Raw genomic sequence first — 24712 nt, 5'->3', positions numbered from 1 at the left:
CGTCCGCAGTCCTCCTCTCACCTCACCCACGTTCACTAATTGACTTTAGTTAGCTAGCGCGTGTGGCTCCCCCCCCCCGCCAATACCTCGCCCCCTTCCGCCCAGTCCCAGAGAAAGAAACACCAAAACAAACCCTACAATCCAACCCCTACAATTCACTAGCATAACATTTAACCGTCGCAACACAGAACACCATTAACTTGAACGCTGTAACAATGCAAAGAGAAGTAAATTTCAATACAAATCAGTAAAAGGAAAGTTGTAACATTTGTACATTTTCCAGCCGCTTAAAAAACACAGTCCACAGTCTCTCTTCCAGTTCCGCTCTTCACGTCTGTCCCAAGCCTTCTGCCCTCACGAACGCCTCAGCCGCCTCCGCTGTCTCAAAATAAAAGTCTTTGGCGTTATGTTACTCTCAACTTCGCCGGGTACACCACACCAAATCGCACCCCCTTCTTGTACAAAGCCGCCTTCACTCGCCCAAACGCCGCTCGTCTTTTTGCCAACTCCACTGTCCAGTCCTGGTAGATCCGAACCGCAGTACCATCCCACAGCACCTCACGCTTCTGCTTCGCCCAGCTTAATACTTTCTCCTTCACGCAAAACTTATGGAAGCAGATAATTACTGCCCTTGGCGGCTCGTTCACTTTGGGCTTCGGCCTTAATGACCAATGAGCTCGGTCTAGCTCGTACAGGGTGGGGTTCTCACCCTCCCCCATCAGCTCCGCCAACTTCTTAGCGAAGTATTGTGTTGGCCTTGGGCCCTCCGTCCCTTCGGGCAAGCCCACAATTCTCAAATTTTCCAAGTCTTCCAGCTTTGCTCGGAGCCCTCTGTTAACCTCCACCACCCTCCGCAGCTCGTCCCCCATCGAGGTGACCTGGTCGCTGTGTCGTGTCACGGCCTCCTCCACCTCCTTCATCTTCTCTCCCTGCTCTCTCGCTTAGGCCGATGCCTTTGCCACCTCCACCCTGTTCGGGCCGATTGCCTCCTCCAATAATGACCTCCCCACGACCACCATCTCTTTCCTCAGGATCTCCGCGTGCCTCACCAAATGTTGTTCCAGCTCCACCACCATTACCTCGATCAGCTTCTCCACCGTAAGTAGTGCGGCCCCGCCTTGCAGTTCGGCTTCCGCCATCCTGTCAACACTTTTGCTTTTGCTCGTCTTCTCCTTCGGCGGCGAACCCGCGTTTCCTCCTTTGACGCTGCTTTTCGCATCTTTTAGCGGCTTATTGTTTTTTATCTTCTTTCCTTTCTCCTCTCCCCCCCCCTTCACCCTTCTGCCCTTCATCAATCTGACATTCTTCTTTTTTGAAAAAAAAACTTTTACCAAACTTCCATAAATCTTCTTTCTTTCTCCTCTACATTCACCTGGGACCAGGCTTCAACCTTCTTCTTCCTAGGTGGGAGCCATCCGACGTGGAGCACCCTCCCTACATGGCGCTCGGGCCTGCCGCCTCGACCTCTTCAAAGCTCCGCCCCCGCTGCTCTGACCTGCCGGGCCCGGCGCCTCAGGCCCCGCCACCCAACACCCGTGTGGGGTTCTTCTCCGGCTTTTAAACCGGCCCCGCTGGCTGCTCGTGGCGGCCCCAAAGGCCGACGATAGTCGAGGGGGGTGCGTGAAGACTCGGGGATTTCCCCGAAATCGCCACGAATCGCGGCCACCGGCGGGAGCTCATTTTTTTTGCGGCCGCCCTGCTCGCCCACCCCACCGGAAGTCGATTCCTCTTTTCTTTAATCAAAACATGACACACAGACGTCACGCACGCATAGGCGGTGTGGCCACGATCTAACACAATGTAATTAAATAAATCTGCAACTAATATGCTCATTACCAGATTGAAGCTTTTTGTGACTGGTGCAATTTGCTCACACTGATTATCACCTTCAAATTGCCAATTCTGTGCTACGCATCACTTAGAAAACCATGTTGTTATTTCCACTTTGGGAAGTGCATCACATAATAGTTGAGATACATCTGGAGCACATGTTAAATGAACTCCAGGAATAGAAACCCTATAGCTAGAACATCCTTCCTTTGATAAGGAGACCAAAACTGCACACACTATTCCAGAGGTGACCTCACCAAGGCCCTGTATAATTGCAGCAACACATCCCTGCTCCTGTACTCAAATCTTTTCGCAATGAAGGCCAACATACCATTAGCCTTCTTTACCGCCTGCTGCACCTGCATGCTTACCTTCAGCGACTGGTGCACAAGGACACCCAGGTCCCGCTGCACACTACACCCCCCCCACCCCGCCCAATCTATAGCTTTTCAGATAATAGTTTGCCTTCTTGTTTTTGCCAAAGTGGATAACCTCGCATTTATCCACATTATGCTGCATCTGCCATTCATTTCCCCACTCACTCGACTTGTGTCAGTTGAAAGGAATTCAGGACCGGCATGTTCCTGTGAGGAAGAAGGATAAATACGGCAATTTTCGGGAACCTTGGATAACGAGAGATATTGTAGGCCTCGTCAAAAGGAAAAAGGAGGCATTTGTCAGGGCTAAAAGGCTGGGAACAGACGAAGCCTGCGTGGAATATAAGGAAAGTAGGAAGGAACTTAGGCAAGGAGTCAGGAGGGCAAGAAGGGGTCACAAAAAGTAATTGGCAAATAGGGTTAAGGAAAATCCCAAGGCTTTTTACACTTACATAAAAAGCAAGAGGGTAGCCAAGGAAAGGGTTGGCCCACTGAAGAATACGCAAGGAAATCTATGTGTAGAGCCAGAGGAAATGGGCGAGGTACTAAATGAATACTTTGCATCAGTATTCACCAAAGAGAAGGAATTGGTGGATGTCGAGTCTGGAGAAGGGTGTGTAGATAGTCTGGGTCACATTGAGATCCAAAAAGACGAGGTGTTGGGCGTCTTGGAAAAATATTAAGGTAGATAAGTCCCCAGGGCCTGATGGGATCTACCCCAGAATACTGAAGGAGGCTAGAGAGGAATTGCTGAGGCCTTGACAGAAATCTTTGGATCCTCGCTGTCTTCAGGTGATGTCCCGGAGGACTGGAGAACAGCCAATGTTGCTCCTTTGTTTAAGAAGGGTAGCAAGGATAATCCAGGGATCTACAGGCCGGTGAGCCTTACGTCAGTGGTACGGAAATTACTGGAGAGAATTCTTCGAGACAGGATCTATTCCCATTTGGAAGCAAATGGACGTATTAGTGAGAGGCAGCATGGTTTTGTGAAGGGGAGGTCGTGTCTCACTAACTTGATAGAGTTTTTCGAGGAGGTCACTAAGATGATTGATGCAGGTAGGGCAGTGGATGTTGTCTATATGGACTTCAGTAAGGCCTTTGACAAGGTCCCTCATGGTAGACTGGTACAAAAGGTGAAGTCACACGGGATCAGGGGTGAGCTGGCAAGGTGGATACAGAACTGGCTAGGTCATAGAAGGCAGAGAGTAGCAATGGAAGGATGTTTTTCTAATTGGAGAGCTGTGACTAGTGGTGTTCCCCAGGGATCAGTGCTGGGACCTTTGCTGTTCGTAATACATATAAATGATTTGGAGGAAAATGTAACTGGTCTGATTAGTAAGTTTGAAGATGACACAAAGGTTGGTGGAATTGCGGATAGCGATGAGGACTGTCGGAGGGTACAGCAGGATTTAGATTGTTTGGAGACTTGGGCGGAGAGATGGCAGATGGAGTTTAATCCGGACAAATGTGAGGTAATAATGCATTTTGGAAGGTCTAATGCAGGTAGGGAATATACAGTGAATGGTAGAACCCTCAAGAGTATTGACAGTCAAAGAGATCTAGGTGTACAGGTCCACAGGTCACTGAAAGGGGCAACACAGGTGGAGAAGGTAGCCAAGAAGGCATACGGCATGCTTGCCTTCATTGGCCGGGGCATTGAGTATAAGAATTGGCAAGTCATGTTGCAGCTGTATGGAACCTTTGTTAGGCCACACTTGGAGTATAGTGTTCAATTCTGGTTGCCACACTACCAGAAGGATGCGGAGGCTTTAGAGAGGGTGCAGAAGAGATTTACCAGGATGTTGCCTGGTATGGAGGGCATTAGCTATGAGGAGAGGTTAAATAAACTCTTGTTTGTTCTCACTGGAACGACTGAGGTTGAGGGACGACCTGATAGAGGTCTACAAAAGTCTGAGGGGCATAGACAGAGTGGATAGTCAGAGGCTTTTTCCCAGGGTAGAGGGGTCAATTACTAGGGGGCATAGGTTTAAGGTGCGAGGGGCAAGGTTTAGAGTAGATGTACGAGGCAAGTTTTTTTTACACAGAGGGTAGTGGGTGCCTGGAACTCGCTGCCGGAGGACAAAACAAACAAAGAACAAAGAAATGTACAGCACAGGAACAGGCCCTTCGGCCCTCCAAGCCCGTGCCGACCATACTGCCCGACTAAACTACAATCTTCTACACTTCCTGGGTCCGTATCCTTCTATTCCCATCCTATTCATATATTTGTCAAGATGCCCCTTAAATGTCCCTATCGTCCCTGCCTCCACTACCTCCTCCGGTAGTGAGTTCCAGGCACCCACTACCCTCTGCGTAAAAAACTTGCCTCGTACATCTACTCTAAACTTTGCCCCTCTCACCTTAAACCTATGCCCCCTAGTAATTGACCCCTCTACCCTGGGGAAAAGCCTCTGACTATCCACTCTGTCTATGCCCCTCATAATTTTGTATACCTCTATCAGGTCGCCCCTCAACCTCCTTCGTTCCAGTGAGAACAAACCGAGTTTATTCAATCGCTCCTCATAGCTTATGCCCTCCATACCAGGCAACATTCTGGTAAATCTCTTCTGCACCCTCTCTAAAGCCTCCACATCCTTCTGGTAGTGTGGCGACCAGAATTGAACACTATACTCCAAGTGTGGCCTAACTAAGGTTCTATACAGCTGCAACATGACTTGCCAATTCTTATACTCAATGCCCCGGCCAATGAAGGCAAGCATGCCGTATGCCTTCTTGACTACCTTCTCCACCTGTGTAGCCCCTTTCAGTGATCTGTGGACCTGTACTCCTAGATCTCTTTGACTTTCAATACTCCTGAGGGTTCTACCATTCACTGTATATTCCCTACCTGCATTAGCCCTTCCAAAATGCATTACCTCACATTTGTCCAGGTTAAACTCCATCTGCCATCTCTCCGCCCAAGTCTCCAGACAATCTAAATCCTGCTGTATCCTCAGACAGTCCTCATCGCTATCCGCAATTCCACCAACCTTTGTGTCGTCTGCAAACTTACTAATCAGACCAGTTACATTTTCCTCCAAATCATTTATATATACTACAAAGAGCAAAGGTCCCAGCACTGATCCCTGTGGAACACCACTGGTCACAGCCCTCCAATTAGAAAAGCATCCCTCCATTGCTACCCTCTGCCTTCTATGGCCTAGCCAGTTCTGTATCCACCTTGCCAGTTCACCCCTGATCCCGTGTGACTTCACCTTTTGTACTAGTCTACCATGAGGGACCTTGTCAAAGGCCTTACTGAAGTCCATATAGACAACATCTACTGCCCTACCTGCATCAATCATCTTAGTGACCTCCTCGAAAAACTCGATCAAGTTAGTGAGACACGACCTCCCCTTCACAAAACCGTGCTGCCTCTCACTAATACGTCCATTTGCTTCCAAATGGGAGTAGATCCTGTCTCGAAGAATTCTCTCCAGTAATTTCCCTACCACTGAAGTAAGGCTCACCGGCCTGTAGTTCCCGGGATTATCCCTGCCACCCTTCTTAAACAGAGGAACAACATTGGCTATTCTCCAGTCCTCCGGGACATCCCCTGAAGACAGCGAGGATCCAAAGATTTCTGTCAAGGCCTCAGCAATTTCCTCTCCAGCCTCCTTCAGTATTCTGGGGTAGATCCCATCCGGCCCTGGGGACTTATCTACCTTAATATTTTTTAAGACACCCAACACCTCGTCTTTTTGGATCACAATGTGACCCAGGCTATCTACACCCCCTTCTCCAGACTCAACATCTACCAATTCCTTCTCTTTGGTGAATACTGATGCAAAGTATTCATTTAGTACCTCGCCCATTTCCTCTGGCTCCACACATAGATTCCCTTGCCTATCCTTCAGTGGGCCAACCCTTTCCCTGGCTACCCTCTTGCTTTTTATGTAAGTGTAAAAAGCCTTGGGATTTTCCTTAACCCTATTTGCCAATGACTTTTCATGACCCCTTCTAGCCCTCCTGACTCCTTGCTTAAGTTCCTTCCTACTTTCCTTATATGCCACACAGGCTTCGTCTGTTCCCAGCCTTTTAGCCCTGACAAATGCCTCCTTTTTCTTTTTGACGAGGCCTACAATATCATTCGTCATCCAAGGTTCCCGAAAATTGCCGTATTTATCTTTCTTCCTCACAGGAACATGCCTGTCCTGTATTCCTTTCAACTGACACTTGAAAGCCTCCCACATGTCAGATGTTGATTTGCCCTCAAACATCCGCCCCCAATCTATGTTCTTCAGGTCCCGCCTAATATTGTTATAATTAGCCTTCCCCCAATTTAGCACATTCATCCTCGGACCACTCTTATCCTTGTCCACCAGTACTTTAAAACTTACTGAATTGTGGTCACTGTTACCGAAATGCTCCCCTACTGAAACATCTACCACCTGGCCGGGCTCATTCCCCAATACCAGGTCCAGTACCGCCCCTTCCCTAGTTGGACTGTTTACATATTGTTTTAAGAAGCCCTCCTGGATGCTCCTTACAAACTCTGCCCCGTCTAAGCCCCTGGCACTAAGTGAGTCCCAGTCAATATTGGGGAAGTTGAAGTCTCCCATCACCACAACCCTGTTGTTTTTACTCTTTTCCAAAATCTGTCTACCTATCTGCTCCTCTATCTCCCGCTGGCTGTTGGGAGGCCTGTAGTATACCCCCAACATTGTGACTGCACCCTTCTTATTCCTGATCTCTACCCATATAGCCTCACTGCCCTCTGAGGTGTCCTCTCGCTGTATAGCTGTGATACTCTCCTGAACAAGTAGCGCAACTCCGCCTCCCCTTTTACATCCCCCTCTATCCCGCCTGAAACATCTAAATCCTGGAACGTTTAGCTGCCAATCCTGCCCTACCCTCAACCAGGTCTCTGTAATGGCAACAACATCATAGTTCCAAGTACTAATCCAAGCTCTAAGTTCATCTGCCTTACCCGTAATGCTCCTTGCATTAAAACATATGCACTTCAGGCCACCAGACCCGCTGTGTTCAGCAACTTCTCCCCGTCTGCTCTGCCTCAGAGCCACACTGTCCATATTCCCTAGTTCTCCCTCAACGCTCTCACCTTCTGACCTATTGCTCCCGTGCCCACCCCCCTGCCATACTAGTTTAAACCCTCCCGTGTGACACTAGCAAATCTCGCGGCCAGGATATTTATGCCTCTCCGGTTTAGATGCAACCCGTCCATCTTATAATACAGGTCACACCTGCCCCGGAAGAGCTCCCAGTGGTCCAGATAACCGAAACCCTCCCTCCTACACCAGCTGTTTAGCCACGTGTTTGTCTGCTCTATCTTCCTATTTCTAGCCTCACTGGCACGTGGCACAGGGAGTAATCCCGAGATTACAACCCTCGAGGTCCTGTCTTTTAACTTTCTGCCTAGCTCCCTGAACTCCTGCTGCAGGACCTCATGCCTCTTCCTGCCTATGTCGTTAGTACCAATATGTACAACGACCTCTACCTGTTTGCCCTCCCCCTTCAGGATTCCCTCTACCCGTGGTGAGGTGATGGAAGCAGGGACGACAGTGACATTTAAGGGGCATCTTGACAAATACATGAATAGGATGGGAATAGAGGGATACGGACCCAGGAAGTGTAGAAGATTGTAGTTTAGTCGGGCAGCATGGTCGGCACGGGCTTGGAGGGCCGAAGGGCCTGTTCCTGTGCTGTACATTTCTTTGTTCTAATCACACTGAAGGATCTCTGAATCCTCACAGCTCACCCTCCCACCCAACTTGATGTCATCTGTAAATCTGGAGATATTGCATTTAATTCCCTCATCTAAATCATTAATATATATTGTGAATAGCTGGGTTCCAGCAGCGATCCCTACGGTACTCCACTAATCACTGCCTGCCAATTTGAAAAGACCCGCTAATTCCTACTCTGTTTCCTATCTGCCAAGTTTTCTATCCAACTCAATACACTACCCCTAATAACAACATAAGAACTAGGAGCAGGATTCGTCCATCTGGCCCCTCGAGCCTGCTCCACCATTCAATTATATCATGGCTGATCTTTTTGAAGACTCAGCTCCACTTACCCACCCACTCGCCATAACCCTTAATCCCTTTACTGTTCAAAAATCCATCTACCTTTGCCTTAAACACATTTAATGAAGGAGCCTCAACTGCTTCACTGGGCAAGGAATTCCACAGATTCACAACCCTTTGGGTGAAGAAGTTCCTCCTAAACTCAGTCCTAAATCTACCTCCCCTTATTTTGAGGCTATGCCTAGTTCTGCTTTCACCCGCCAGTGGAAACAACCTGCCCGCATCTATCCTATCTATTCCCTTCATAATCTTATATGTTTCAATAAGATTGCCCCTCATTCTTCTAAATTCCAACGAGTACAGTCCCAGTCGACTCAACCTCTCCTCATAAGCCAATCCTCTCAACTCCGGAATCAACCGAGTGAATCTCCTCTGCACACCCTCCAGTGCCAGTGCGTCCTTTCTCTAGTAAGGAGACCAAAACTGAACACAATACTCCAGGTGTGGCCTCACCAGCACCCTGTACAGCTGCAACATAACCTCACTGTTTTTAAACTCCATCCCTCCAGCAATGAAGAACAAAATTCCATTTGCCTTCTTAATCACCTGTTCCACCTGTAAACGTTTTGCGATTCATGCGATAGCACACCCAGGTCTCTCTGTACAGCATGCTGCAATTTTTTCCCATTGAAATAATAGACCATTTTGCTGTTATTCCTACCAAAATGGATGACCTCACATTTACCAACATTATACTACATCTGCCAGACCCTTGCCCACTCACTTAAACTAACTATATTCCTCTACAGACTTTCAGTGTACTCTACACTTTGCTCTACCACTAGTCTTACTGTCATCTGCGAACTTTGACACATTACACTTGGTCCCCAAATCCAAATCATCTATGTAAAGTGTGAACAATTGTGGCCCCAACACTGATCCCTGAGACACACCACTAGCCACTGATCAACCAGAGAAACACCCATTTACCTCCACTCTTTGCTTCTGTTAGTTAACCAATCCTAAATCCATGCTGATACATCACCTGTGACGCATGTGCACCTAAAGTAAAGTAATCTTTATTCTCACAAGTAGGCTTACATTAACACTGCAATGAAGTTACTGTGAAAAGTCCCCAGTCACCACATTCCGGCGCCTGTTCAGGTACACTGGGAGAATTCAGAATGTCCAAATTACCCAACATGCACGTCTTTTGGGACTTGTGGGAGCACCCGGAGGAAACCCACGCAGACACGGGGCAGACTGCACACAGACGGTGACCCAAGCTGGGAAACCTGGGACCCTGGTGCTGTGAAGCAACAGTGCTACCCACTGTGCTACCATGCTGCCCATCTTACACAGCAGTCTTTTGTGTGGCACCTTGTCGAATGCCTTCTGGAAATCCAGATGCGCCACATCCACCGGTTCCCTGTTGTCCACCCCGCTTGTAATGTCCTCAAAGAATTCCACTAAATTGGTCTAACATGACCTGCCTTTCATGAACCCATACTGCGTCTGCCCAATGGGACAATTTCTATCCAGATGTCTCGCTATTTCTTCCTTAACAATAGATTCAAGCATTCTTCCCACTACAGAGGTTAAGCTAACCGGCCTATAGTTACCCACCTTTTGTCTACCTCCTTTTTTAAACAATGGCGTCAAATTTGCTGTTTTCCAATCTGCCGGAACCGCCCCAGAGTCCAGCGAATTTGGTAACTTATCATGAGCGCATTTGCTATTTCCCCCACCACCTCTTTTAGTACCCTGGGATGTATTCCATCAGGGCCAGGAGACTTGTCTACCTTTAGCCCCATTAGCTTGCCCAACACTACCTCCTTAGTGATAATGATTATTTCTAGGCCCTCACCTGCCATAGCCTCCTTGCCAACAATTATTGGCATGTTATTTGTGTCTTCCACTGAAAAATGAAATGAAAATCGCTTATTGTCGCAAGTAGGCTTCAAATGAAGTTACTGTGAAAAGCCCCTAGTCGCCACATTCTGGCGCCTGTTCGGGGAGGCTGTTACGGGAATTGAACCGTGCTGCTGGCCTGCCTTGGTCTGCTTTCAAAGCCAGCGATTTAGCCCTGTGCTAAACAGCCCCTGTGATCGCTGTAATCCCATGCACTTGAATTTTACACACTAATCTCGTTTGTTGGACTTTGTGATAAGCCTCCTGAAAGTCCAAATAAACCACGTCCACTGGCTCCCCCTCATCTACTAGTTACACCTCCAAGAATTCCTGTCCATTTGTCAAGCACGATTTCCCTTTCGTAAATCCATGCTGACTCTGACTGATCCTGCTTTAATAATGGACTCTCGCTATTTCCCCACTACTGACCTCAGGCTTACTGATCTATAATTTTCTGATCACTCTCTGCCTCCCTTTTTAAAGAGTGGGGTTACATTAGCCACGCACCAATCTGCAGGAACTGTTCCAGAGTCTCTAGAATCCTGGAAGATGACCACCAATGCATCCACTATTTCTAGAGGCGCTTCCTTAAGCACTCTGGAATGTAGATTATCAGGCCCTGGGGATTTATCAGCCTTCAATCCCTTCAATTTCCTCAACACCATTTCCATAATAATACTGATTTCCTACAGTTCCTCCCTCTCTCAAAACCCTGTGTTCCTCAACATTTCTGGTATTTTATTTATGTCCTTCTTTGTGAAGACAGAACAGTCGGTGTTTAGTAGCTCAGCCATTTCTTTGTCCCCTATTATACATTCCCCTGTTTCTGACTGTAAGGGACCTACATTTGTCTTCACCAATCTTTTTCTCTTCACGTACCTATAGGAACTTTTACACACTGCTGAACTCTAAACTGCTCCCAATACTCGGACCTGCTGCTTTTCCGTGCTAAATTACCCCTTGGTGTCCAAAAGGGTTAGATGGGGTTACTGGGTTATGGGGATAGGGGCGGGGCGTGCGCCAAGGTAGGGTGCTCTTTCCAATGGTCGGTGCAGACTTGATGGGTTGAATGGCCTCCTTCTGCACTGGGGACCTTCCCGATTATCTATAATCTGTTCCTCTAAATTATTCACTTGATTATTATCTAAACTCGTTACTGGGAGAAACGCATACTAATTGAGGGCCTTTGAATACCGTCTACTGCTGTCTCCAGGCAGATTCATGACACGAGGATCAGTTGTCTATCGTTACTCCAATCCTGTCATCTGTCAGATCTGCGATAAATGCCAACGTCCTCATTCCTTTTGCCTGTAACGCTTCTGTTGCAGTGGCACCGAACAGACTGAGAATTGTTACAACACAGGACGAGGTCGTTCTGGCCATCGTGACTGCACCGGCTCTCCAGCTCAGCAGTTTGCATAATGCCAATCCCCCCCAATAACGCAGGCATTCTTTTGAGATAGCAGTCTAATTATTTTTTGAATGCGTCAATTGAATCTACCTGGAGGGGCAATACGGTAGCACAAGTGGTTAGCACTGGGGCTTCACAGCGCCAGGGTCGCAGGTTCGATTCCCCGCTAGGTCACTGTCTGTGTGGAGTCTGCACGTTCTCCCCGTGTGTGCGTGGGTTTCCTCCGGGTGCTCCCGTTTCCTCCCACAGTCCAAAGACGTGCAGGTTAGGTGGATTGGCCATGCTAAATTGCCCTTAGCATCCAAAAAGGTTAGGAGGGGTTATTGGGTTGCGGGGGTAGGGTGGAAGTGAGGGCTTAAGTGGGTCGGTGCAGACTCGATGGGCTGAATGGCCTCCTGCTACACTATGTTTTATGTACCTCCAGTGTACTCACAGTGCGTTGCATGTCTTAACCACTCATTGTGTAAAAAAGGTTTTCCTTGTGCCACTTTTGCTACTTTTACCAATTACTTTAACATCTGCACAGGCGACACCTCGAAAGGTGACGCTGCAGAATGGCCCATTTCCACCAGCATGGTTGCTGGGAATGACTGCTCCCCCAGGGATCTCTTTTAAAGCAGTAGACGCTATGTCCAAATAGGTTCTGAGATGGTTTTACGGATGGATGATGGAGTCCACAAAATGGTGTTCTGTTTGGTGTCTCAATACTGGACTGCAAAACAATCACTGACTCTTGCACTACTTTTCAGGTGGACCTTGCGGAAAACTTAGTTACTTTCAGAATGAAAAATGAAATGAAAATCGCTTATTGTCACAAGTAGGCTTCAAATGAAGTTACTGTGAAAAGCCCCTAGTCACCACATTCTGGCGCCTGTTCGGGGAGGCTGGTGCGGGAATTGAACCGTGCTGCTGGCCTGCCTTCAAAGCCAACGATTTAGCCCTGTGCTAAACAGCCCCTGGTTATTTTTGTGTGTCGAGCGACTGCTTCATTTTTGCTTTCACTGCATCTGGAGCTTAGGAGCTGCTGTTTTTATGACAGAATTAGAAAATTGTTATGGTGCGGAAGGAGGCCATTCGGCCCATCCTGTCTGCACCGGCTCTCCAAATGGGCACCATGACTTTGTGCTATTCCCCTGCCTTTTCCCTGCACCCCAGCACATTGTCACAAGTAGGTTTACATTAACACTGCAATGAAGTTACTGTGAAAATCCCCCAGTCGCCACATTCCGGCACCTGTTTGGGGACACAGAGGGAGAATTCAGAATGTCCAATTCACCTAACAGCACGTCTTTCGGGACTTGTGGGAGGAAGCCGGAGCACCCGGAGGAAACCCACGCAGACACGGGGAGAACGTGCAGACTCCGCACAGACAGTGACCCAAGCCGGGAATCGAACCAGGGACCCTGGCACTGTGAAGCAACAGTACTAACCACTGCTACCATGCCACCCCTATTTTAGTGAACAATGTTAGTGTTAGGAAATTCAATTAATACAACACTCCCAGGACAGGTACCGCACGGGGTTAGATACAGAGTAAAGCTCCCTCTACACTGTCCCCATCAAACACTCCCAGGACAGGTACAGCACGGGGTTAGATACAGAGTAAAGCTCCCTCTACACTGTCCTCATCAAACACTCCCAGGACAGGTACAGCACGGGGTTAGATACAGAGTAAAGCTCCCTCTACACTGTCCCCATCAAACACTCCCAGGACAGGTACAGCACGTGGTTAGATACAGCTTGAAATGAGGGGGTAGGGGAGAGTTGGAATGCCATTCATTTACCGTATGTTGTGTGTTCCAGTACTGAGCCTGCTCCTGTGGCCTTTGGTGGTTTACCATGAGCTCATTCAGAAGATGTACACAGGGCTGGAGCCTGTGCTGATGAAGCTGGATTACAGCATGAAGGGTGGAACCCAGCACCGACAGAGGGACAGGAAGAGTAAGTCACGCTCAACGGAACTGATCACTCCCCAGGCGAGAAACGGAATCCATAAAAGCTAGTGCACAGGTACACAAAATAATCAAAAAGCTCATGGAATATTGCCCTTTATCCCAGGGGTTGGACTACAACGGGAGGAAAGTGAAGTTGCAGCTGTATAAAGCTCTGGTTAGGCCCCATGTGGAATAACTGGGTTCAGTCTGGGCACCAAACCTCAGGGAGGAGATATTCTTGGTGGTGGTGTAGTGTAAATTCACCAGAATGATCCGAGTGTTAAAAGGGTCAAATTGTAAGTAGACTGCAAAAACAATGTTTGCATTCCTCAAGTATAGAAGATTAAGAGGTGTTTAAAATTCTTAAAGGAGTCTCGGGTAAACAAAATTATTTCCTTGCGTGGGGGAGTCCGTTATTCATTATTAAGGAGGTAGAAACAAGACATTTACAAAATCATAATAGTATCATAGCATTGTTTTATGAAAGGGAAATTGTTTCACAAATTTATTAGGGTTCTTTGAGGATGTAACAAGCAGGATGGATAATGGGGAGCAAGTGGATGTAATATATTTGGATTTCCAAAGGGCATTTCATAAGGTGTCATGTACGCAAGCTCATGGTGTTGGGGATGATATTTAGTGTATTTTGTGTGTAGAGGGTTGGCTAACTACCAGGGAACAGCATCCCTGCATGGGCGACACGGTGGCACAGTGGTTAGCACTGCCGCCTCAGTGCCAGGGACCCGGGTTCAATTCCGGCCTTGGGTGACTGTGTGGAATTTGCACGTTCTCCCCGTGTCTGTGTGGATTTCACCCGGGTGCTCCGGTTTCCTCCTGCAGTCCAAAGAAGTGCATGTTAGGTGGAATTATGGGGGCGGGGGATTCTCTTTGAGGGTCAGTGCAGACTCACTGGGCCAAAAGGCCTGTCTGCACTGTCGGCGTTCTGTGAGCATTTGGATAAATCCACCATTTTTCGGTTTGCCTGCCTCCGTTCGAGATGAGGAGGAATTTCCACCCAGAGGGTCGTGAATCTGTGGCATTCTTCCCCAGCATCAGATCAGTAATGACCAAATCCAATGGAAGAACAGACTTGATGGGCTGAATGGCTTCCTGCTCCTATGGTATTTATGGTCTTATTGCAAACTGTAACAATGGAGTGTCACAGGGATCAGTGCTGGGATCTACACTCTGTAAACTATAACAGTGAAGTGTCACAGGGATCAGTGCTGGGATCTACACTCTGTAAACTGTAACAGTGAAGTGTCACAGGGATCAGTGCTGGGATCTACACTCTGTAAACTGTAACAGTGAAGTGTCACAGGGATCAGTGCTGGGATCTACACTCTGTAAACTGTAACAATGGAGTGTCACAGGGATCAGTGCTGGGATCTACACTCTGTAAACTGTAACAGTGAAGTGTCACAGGGATCAGTGCTGGGATCTACACTCTGTAAACTGTAACAGTGAAGTGTCACAGGGATCAGTGCTGGGATCTACACTCTGTAAACTGTAACAGTGAAGTGTCACAGGGATCAGTGCTGGGATCTACACTCTGTAAACTGTAACAGTGAAGTGTCAGAGGGATCAGTGCTGGGATCTACACTCTGTAAACTGTAACAGTGAAGTGTCACAGGGATCAGTGCTGGGATCTACACTCTGTAAACTGTAACAGTGAAGTGTCACAGGGATCAGTGCTGGGATCTACACTCTGTAAACTGTAACAGTGAAGTGTCACAGGGATCAGTGCTGGGATCTACACTCTGTAAACTGTAACAGTGAAGTGTCACAGGGATCAGTGCTGGGATCTACACTCTGTAAACTGTAACAGTGAAGTGTCACAGGGATCAGTGCTGGGATCTACACTCTGTAAACTGTAACAATGGAGTGTCACAGGGATCAGTGCTGGGATCTACACTCTGTAAACTGTAATGGTGAAGTGTCACAGGGATCAGTGCTGGGATCTACACTCTGTAAACTGTAACAATGGAGTGTCACAGGGATCAGTGCTGGGATCTACACTCTGTAAACTGTAACAGTGAAGTGTCACAGGGATCAGTGCTGGGATCTACACTCTGTAAACTATAACAATGGAGTGTTACAGGGATCAGTGCTGGGATCTACACTCTGTAAACTGTAACAATGGAGTGTCACAGGGATCAGTGCTGGGATCTACACTCTGTAAACTGTAACAGTGAAGTGTTACAGGGATCAGTGCTGGGATCTACACTCTGTAAACTGTAACAGTGAAGTGTCACAGGGATCAGTGCTGGGGCCTCCACTCTGTAAACTGTAACAATGGAGTGTCACAGGGATCAGTGCTGGGATCTACACTCTGTAAACTGTAACAGTGAAGTGTCACAGGGATCAGTGCTGGGATCTACACTCTGTAAACTGTAACAATGGAGTGTCACAGGGATCAGTGCTGGGATCTACACTCTGTAAACTGTAACAATGGAGTGTCACAGGGATCAGTGCTGGGATCTACACTCTGTAAACTATAACAGTGAAGTGTCACAGGGATCAGTGCTGGGATCTACACTCTGTAAACTGTAACAGTGAAGTGTCACAGGGATCAGTGCTGGGGCCTCCACTCTGTAAACTGTAACAGTGAAGTGTCACAGGGATCAGTGCTGGGATCTACACTCTGTAAACTGTAACAGTGAAGTGTTACAGGGATCAGTGCTGGGATCTACACTCTGTAAACTGTAACAGTGAAGTGTCACAGGGATCAGTGCTGGGGCCTCCACTCTGTAAACTGTAACAATGGAGTGTCACAGGGATCAGTGCTGGGATCTACACTCTGTAAACTGTAACAGTGAAGTGTCACAGGGATCAGTGCTGGGGCCTCCACTCTGTAAACTGTAACAGTGAAGTGTCACAGGGATCAGTGCTGGGATCTACACTCTGTAAACTGTAACAGTGAAGTGTCACAGGGATCAGTGCTGGGATCTACACTCTGTAAACTGTAACAGTGAAGTGTCACAGGGATCAGTGCTGGGATCTACACTCTGTAAACTGTAACAGTGAAGTGTTACAGGGATCAGTGCTGGGATCTACACTCTGTAAACTGTAACAGTGAAGTGTCGCAGGGATCAGTGCTGGGATCTACACTCTGTAAACTGTAACAGTGAAGTGTCACAGGGATCAGTGCTTGGGCCTCCACTCTGTAAACTGTAACAATGAAGTGTTACAGGGATCAGTGCTGGGATCTACACTCTGTAAACTGTAACAGTGAAGTGTCACAGGGATCAGTGCTGGGATCTACACTCTGTAAACTGTAACAATGAAGTGTTACAGGGATCAGTGCTGGGATCTACACTCTGTAAACTGTAACAGTGAAGTGTCACAGGGATCAGTGCTGGGATCTACACTCTGTAAACTATAACAATGGAGTGTCACAGGGATCAGTGCTGGGATCTACACTCTGTAAACTGTAACAGTGAAGTGTCACAGGGATCAGTGCTGGGATCTACACTCTGTAAACTATAACAATGGAGTGTCACAGGGATCAGTGCTGGGATCTACACTCTGTAAACTGTAACAGTGAAGTGTCACAGGGATCAGTGCTGGGATCTACACTCTGTAAACTATAACAATGGAGTGTCACAGGGATCAGTGCTGGGATCTACACTCTGTAAACTGTAACAATGAAGTGTCACGGATCAGTGCTGGGATCTACACTGTAAACTGTAACAGTGAAGTGTCACAGGGATCAGTGCTGGGATCTACACTCTGTAAACTATAACAGTGAAGTGTCACAGGGATCAGTGCTGGGATCTACACTCTGTAAACTATAACAGTGAAGTGTCACAGGGATCAGTGCTGGGGCCTCCACTCTGTAAACTATAACAGTGAAGTGTCACACGGATCAGTGCTGGGATCTACACTCTGTAAACTGTAACAATGGAGTGTCACAGGGATCAGTGCTGGGATCTACACTCTGTAAACTGTAACAGTGAAGTGTCACAGGGATCAGTGCTGGGATCTACACTCTGTAAACTGTAACAGTGAAGTGTCACAGGGATCAGTGCTGGGATCTACACTCTGTAAACTGTAACAATGAAGTGTCACGGATCAGTGCTGGGATCTACACTGTAAACTGTAACAGTGAAGTGTCACAGGGATCAGTGCTGGGATCTACACTCTGTAAACTATAACAATGGAGTGTCACAGGGATCAGTGCTGGGGCCTCCACTCTGTAAACTATAACAGTGAAGTGTCACAGGGATCAGTGCTGGGATCTACACTCTGTAAACTGTAACAGTGAAGTGTCACAGGGATCAGTGCTGGGATCTACACTCTGTAAACTGTAACAGTGAAGTGTCACAGGGATCAGTGCTGGGATCTACACTCTGTAAACTATAACAGTGAAGTGTTACAGGGATCAGTGCTGGGATCTACACTCTGTAAACTGTAACAGTGAAGTGTCACAGGGATCAGTGCTGGGATCTACACTCTGTAAACTGTAACAATGGAGTGTCACAGGGATCAGTGCTGGGATCTACACTCTGTAAACTGTAACAGTGAAGTGTCACAGGGATCAGTGCTGGGATCTACACTCTGTAAACTGTAACAGTGAAGTGTCACAGGGATCAGTGCTGGGATCTACACTCTGTAAACTGTAACAGTGAAGTGTCACAGGGATCAGTGCTGGGGCCTCCACTCTGTAAACTGTAACAGTGAAGTGTCACAGGGATCAGTGCTGGGATCTACACTCTGTAAACTGTAACAATGGAGTGTCACAGGGATCAGTGCTGGGATCTACACTCTGTAAACTGTAACAATGGAGTGTCACAGGGATCAGTGCTGGGATCTACACTCTGTAAACTGTAACAGTGAAGTGTCACAGGGATCAGTGCTGGGATCTACACTCTGTAAACTGTAACAGTGAAGTGTCACAGGGATCAGTGCTGGGATCTACACTCTGTAAACTGTAACAATGGAGTGTCACAGGGATCAGTGCTGGGATCTACACTCTGTAAACTGTAACAATGGAGTGTCACAGGGATCAGTGCTGGGATCTACACTCTGTAAACTGTAACAGTGAAGTGTTACAGGGATCAGTGCTGGGATCTACACTCTGTAAACTGTAACAATGGAGTGTCACAGGGATCAGTGCTGGGATCTACACTCTGTAAACTGTAACAGTGAAGTGTCACAGGGATCAGTGCTGGGATCTACACTCTGTAAACTGTAACAGTGAAGTGTCACAGGGATCAGTGCTGGGATCTACACTCTGTAAACTGTAACAGTGAAGTGTCACAGGGATCAGTGCTGGGATCTACACTCTGTAAACTGTAACAGTGAAGTGTCACAGGGATCAGTGCTGGGATCTACACTCTGTAAACTGTAACAATAGAGTGTCACAGGGATCAGTGCTGGGATCTCCACTCTGTAAACTGTAACAGTGAAGTGTCACAGGGATCAGTGCTGGGATCTACACTCTGTAAACTGTAACAGTGAAGTGTTACAGGGATCAGTGCTGGGATCTACACTCTGTAAACTGTAACAATGGAGTGTTACAGGGATCAGTGCTGGGATCTACACTCTGTAAACTATAACAGTGAAGTGTCACAGGGATCAGTGCTGGGGCCTCCACTCTGTAAACTGTAACAGTGAAGTGTTACAGGGATCAGTGCTGGGATCTACACTCTGTAAACTGTAACAGTGAAGTGTCACAGGGATCAGTGCTGGGATCTACACTCTGTAAACTGTAACAATGGAGTGTCACAGGGATCAGTGCTGGGATCTACACTCTGTAAACTGTAACAGTGAAGTGTCACAGGGATCAGTGCTGGGATCTACACTCTGTAAACTATAACAGTGAAGTGTCACAGGGATCAGTGCTGGGATCTACACTCTGTAAACTGTAACAGTGAAGTGTTACAGGGATCAGTGCTGGGATCTACACTCTGTAAACTATAACAGTGAAGTGTCACAGGGATCAGTGCTGGGGCCTCCACTCTGTAAACTGTAACAGTGAAGTGTCACAGGGATCAGTGCTGGGATCTACACTCTGTAAACTGTAACAGTGAAGTGTCACAGGGATCAGTGCTGGGATCTACACTGTAAACTGTAACAGTGAAGTGTCACAGGGATCAGTGCTGGGATCTACACTCTGTAAACTGTAACAATGGAGTGTCACAGGGATCAGTGCTGGGATCTACACTCTGTAAACTGTAACAGTGAAGTGTCACAGGGATCAGTGCTGGGGCCTCCACTCTGTAAACTGTAACAGTGAAGTGTCACAGGGATCAGTGCTGGGATCTACACTCTGTAAACTGTAACAGTGAAGTGTCACAGGGATCAGTGCTGGGATCTACACTCTGTAAACTGTAACAATGGAGTGTCACAGGGATCAGTGCTGGGATCTACACTCTGTAAACTGTAACAATGGAGTGTCACAGGGATCAGTGCTGGGATCTGCACTCTGTAAACTATAACAGTGAAGTGTCACAGGGATCAGTGCTGGGATCTACACTCTGTAAACTGTAACAGTGAAGTGTCACAGGGATCAGTGCTGGGATCTACACTCTGTAAACTGTAACAATGGAGTGTCACAGGGATCAGTGCTGGGATCTACACTCTGTAAACTGTAACAGTGAAGTGTCACAGGGATCAGTGCTGGGATCTACACTCTGTAAACTGTAACAATGGAGTGTCACAGGGATCAGTGCTGGGATCTACACTCTGTAAACTGTAACAATGGAGTGTCACAGGGATCAGTGCTGGGATCTACACTGTAAACTGTAACAATGGAGTGTCACAGGGATCAGTGCTGGGATCTACACTCTGTAAACTGTAACAGTGAAGTGTCACAGGGATCAGTGCTGGGATCTACACTCTGTAAACTGTAACAATGGAGTGTCACAGGGATCAGTGCTGGGATCTACACTCTGTAAACTGTAACAGTGAAGTGTCACAGGGATCAGTGCTGGGATCTACACTCTGTAAACTGTAACAGTGAAGTGTCACAGGGATCAGTGCTGGGATCTACACTCTGTAAACTGTAACAATGGAGTGTCACAGGGATCAGTGCTGGGATCTACACTCTGTAAACTGTAACAGTGAAGTGTCACAGGGATCAGTGCTGGGATCTACACTCTGTAAACTGTAACAGCGAAGTGTCACAGGGATCAGTGCTGGGATCTACACTCTGTAAACTGTAACAATGGAGTGTCACAGGGATCAGTGCTGGGGCCTCCACTCTGTAAACTGTAACAGTGAAGTGTCACAGGGATCAGTGCTGGGATCTACACTCTGTAAACTGTAACAATGAAGTGTTACAGGGATCAGTGCTGGGATCTACACTCTGTAAACTGTAACAGTGAAGTGTCACAGGGATCAGTGCTGGGATCTACACTCTGTAAACTGTAACAATGGAGTGTCACAGGGATCAGTGCTGGGATCTACACTCTGTAAACTATTACAGTGAAGTGTCACAGGGATCAGTGCTGGGATCTACACTCTGTAAACTGTAACAGTGAAGTGTCACAGGGATCAGTGCTGGGATCTACACTCTGTAAACTGTAACAGTGAAGTGTCACAGGGATCAGTGCTGGGATCTACACTCTGTAAACTATAACAGTGAAGTGTCACAGGGATCAGTGCTGGGATCTACACTCTGTAAACTGTAACAATGGAGTGTCACAGGGATCAGTGCTGGGATCTACACTCTGTAAACTGTAACAGTGAAGTGTCACAGGGATCAGTGCTGGGATCTACACTCTGTAAACTGTAACAATGGAGTGTCACAGGGATCAGTGCTGGGATCTACACTCTGTAAACTGTAACAGTGAAGTGTCACAGGGATCAGTGCTGGGGCCTCCACTCTGTAAACTGTAACAGTGAAGTGTCACAGGGATCAGTGCTGGGATCTACACTCTGTAAACTGGAACAGTGAAGTGTCACAGGGATCAGTGCTGGGATCTACACTCTGTAAACTGTAACAATGGAGTGTCACAGGGATCAGTGCTGGGATCTACACTCTGTAAACTGTAACAATGGAGTGTCACAGGGATCAGTGCTGGGATCTACACTCTGTAAACTATAACAGTGAAGTGTCACAGGGATCAGTGCTGGGATCTACACTCTGTAAACTGTAACAGTGAAGTGTCACAGGGATCAGTGCTGGGATCTACACTCTGTAAACTGTAACAATGGAGTGTCACAGGGATCAGTGCTGGGATCTACACTCTGTAAACTGTAACAGTGAAGTGTCACAGGGATCAGTGCTGGGATCTACACTCTGTAAACTGTAACAATGGAGTGTCACAGGGATCAGTGCTGGGATCTACACTCTGTAAACTGTAACAATGGAGTGTCACAGGGATCAGTGCTGGGATCTACACTGTAAACTGTAACAATGGAGTGTCACAGGGATCAGTGCTGGGATCTACACTCTGTAAACTGTAACAGTGAAGTGTCACAGGGATCAGTGCTGGGATCTACACTCTGTAAACTGTAACAATGGAGTGTCACAGGGATCAGTGCTGGGATCTACACTCTGTAAACTGTAACAGTGAAGTGTCACAGGGATCAGTGCTGGGATCTACACTCTGTAAACTGTAACAGTGAAGTGTCACAGGGATCAGTGCTGGGATCTACACTCTGTAAACTGTAACAATGGAGTGTCACAGGGATCAGTGCTGGGATCTACACTCTGTAAACTGTAACAGTGAAGTGTCACAGGGATCAGTGCTGGGATCTACACTCTGTAAACTGTAACAGCGAAGTGTCACAGGGATCAGTGCTGGGATCTACACTCTGTAAACTGTAACAATGGAGTGTCACAGGGATCAGTGCTGGGGCCTCCACTCTGTAAACTGTAACAGTGAAGTGTCACAGGGATCAGTGCTGGGATCTACACTCTGTAAACTGTAACAATGAAGTGTTACAGGGATCAGTGCTGGGATCTACACTCTGTAAACTGTAACAGTGAAGTGTCACAGGGATCAGTGCTGGGATCTACACTCTGTAAACTGTAACAATGGAGTGTCACAGGGATCAGTGCTGGGATCTACACTCTGTAAACTATAACAGTGAAGTGTCACAGGGATCAGTGCTGGGATCTACACTCTGTAAACTGTAACAGTGAAGTGTCACAGGGATCAGTGCTGGGATCTACACTCTGTAAACTATAACAGTGAAGTGTCACAGGGATCAGTGCTGGGATCTACACTCTGTAAACTGTAACAGTGAAGTGTTACAGGGATCAGTGCTGGGATCTACACTCTGTAAACTGTAACAGTGAAGTGTCACAGGGATCAGTGCTGGGATCTACACTCTGTAAACTGTAACAGTGAAGTGTCACAGGGATCAGTGCTGGGGCCTCCACTCTGTAAACTGTAACAATGAAGTGTCACAGGGATCAGTGCTGGGATCTGCACTCTGTAAACTGTAACAGTGAAGTGTCACAGGGATCAGTGCTGGGATCTACACTCTGTAAACTGTAACAGTGAAGTGTCACAGGGATCAGTGCTGGGGCCTCCACTCTGTAAACTGTAACAATGAAGTGTCACAGGGATCAGTGCTGGGATCTACACTCTGTAAACTGTAACAGTGAAGTGTCACAGGGATCAGTGCTGGGATCTACACTCTGTAAACTGTAACAGTGAAGTGTCACAGGGATCAGTGCTGGGGCCTCCACTCTGTAAACTGTAACAATGAAGTGTCGCAGGGATCAGTGCTGGGATCTACACTCTGTAAACTGTAACAATGGAGTGTTACAGGGATCAGTGCTGGGATCTACACTCTGTAAACTGTAACAGTGAAGTGTCACAGGGATCAGTGCTGGGATCTACACTCTGTAAACTGTAACAATGGAGTGTCACAGGGATCAGTGCTGGGATCTACACTCTGTAAACTATAACAGTGAAGTGTCACAGGGATCAGTGCTGGGATCTACACTCTGTAAACTGTAACAGTGAAGTGTCACAGGGATCAGTGCTGGGATCTACACTCTGTAAACTATAACAGTGAAGTGTCACAGGGATCAGTGCTGGGATCTACACTCTGTAAACTATAACAATGGAGTGTCACAGGGATCAGTGCTGGGATCTACACTCTGTAAACTGTAACAATGGAGTGTCACAGGGATCAGTGCTGGGATCTACACTCTGTAAACTATAACAATGGAGTGTCACAGGGATCAGTGCTGGGATCTACACTCTGTAAACTGTAACAGTGAAGTGTCACAGGGATCAGTGCTGGGATCTACACTCTGTAAACTGTAACAATGGAGTGTCACAGGGATCAGTGCTGGGATCTACACTCTGTAAACTGTAACAGTGAAGTGTCACAGGGATCAGTGCTGGGATCTACACTCTGTAAACTGTAACAATGGAGTGTCACAGGGATCAGTGCTGGGATCTACACTCTGTAAACTGTAACAGTGAAGTGTCACAGGGATCAGTGCTGGGATCTACACTCTGTAAACTGTAACAGTGAAGTGTCACAGGGATCAGTGCTGGGATCTACACTCTGTAAACTGTAACAGTGAAGTGTTACAGGGATCAGTGCTGGGATCTACACTCTGTAAACTGTAACAGTGAAGTGTTACAGGGATCAGTGCTGGGATCTACACTCTGTAAACTGTAACAGTGAAGTGTTACAGGGATCAGTGCTGGGATCTACACTCTGTAAACTGTAACAGTGAAGTGTTACAGGGATCAGTGCTGGGATCTACACTCTGTAAACTGTAACAGTGAAGTGTTACAGGGATCAGTGCTGGGATCTACACTCTGTAAACTGTAACAGTGAAGTGTCACAGGGATCAGTGCTGGGATCTACACTCTGTAAACTATAACAATGGAGTGTCACAGGGATCAGTGCTGGGATCTACACTCTGTAAACTGTAACAGTGAAGTGTCACAGGGATCAGTGCTGGGATCTACACTCTGTAAACTGTAACAATGGAGTGTCACAGGGATCAGTGCTGGGATCTACACTCTGTAAACTGTAACAGTGAAGTGTCACAGGGATCAGTGCTGGGATCTACACTCTGTAAACTGTAACAATGGAGTGTCACAGGGATCAGTGCTGGGGCCTCCACTCTTTCCAATCTGTCAGTGGCTGGGATGAAGAGGTTGACTGTATTATAGATTTGATGATACCAAGATAGGTATGAAAGCAAAGTGTAAGGAGTCTGCAAAGATTAGTTATGTGAGGTGGCAAAAATTTGGCACGTGCGAAAATGAGGATGTCCATTGTGGCAGGAAGAATAGTAAAGCAGAATATTACTTAACAGGAGAGAGGTTG

General features: G+C 47.2%; 1 protein-coding gene across 2 annotated transcripts in view; it reads left to right on the top strand.

The window, feature by feature from the left end:
• Positions 1-24712, top strand: part of retreg2 (reticulophagy regulator family member 2) — a 112338-nt gene that overhangs the window by 46368 nt on the left and 41258 nt on the right. Inside the window, exon 6 of one of the 2 annotated variants that reach the window (XM_072468424.1) lies at positions 13323-13460. The exons of the other annotated variant lie outside the window; for it this stretch is intronic. Coding sequence (XP_072324525.1) covers positions 13323-13460 — 138 coding nt within the window. The remainder of the gene's footprint in view (positions 1-13322; positions 13461-24712) is intronic. 2 annotated transcript variants of the gene reach the window in all.

This window comes from Scyliorhinus torazame, chromosome 2 (assembly GCF_047496885.1).
Source record: "Scyliorhinus torazame isolate Kashiwa2021f chromosome 2, sScyTor2.1, whole genome shotgun sequence".
In the NCBI taxonomy this organism is placed as follows: domain Eukaryota; kingdom Metazoa; phylum Chordata; class Chondrichthyes; order Carcharhiniformes; family Scyliorhinidae; genus Scyliorhinus; species Scyliorhinus torazame.
Note: the sequence above shows the minus strand (reverse complement) of the source record. Positions and strands in the feature narration are given on the sequence as shown.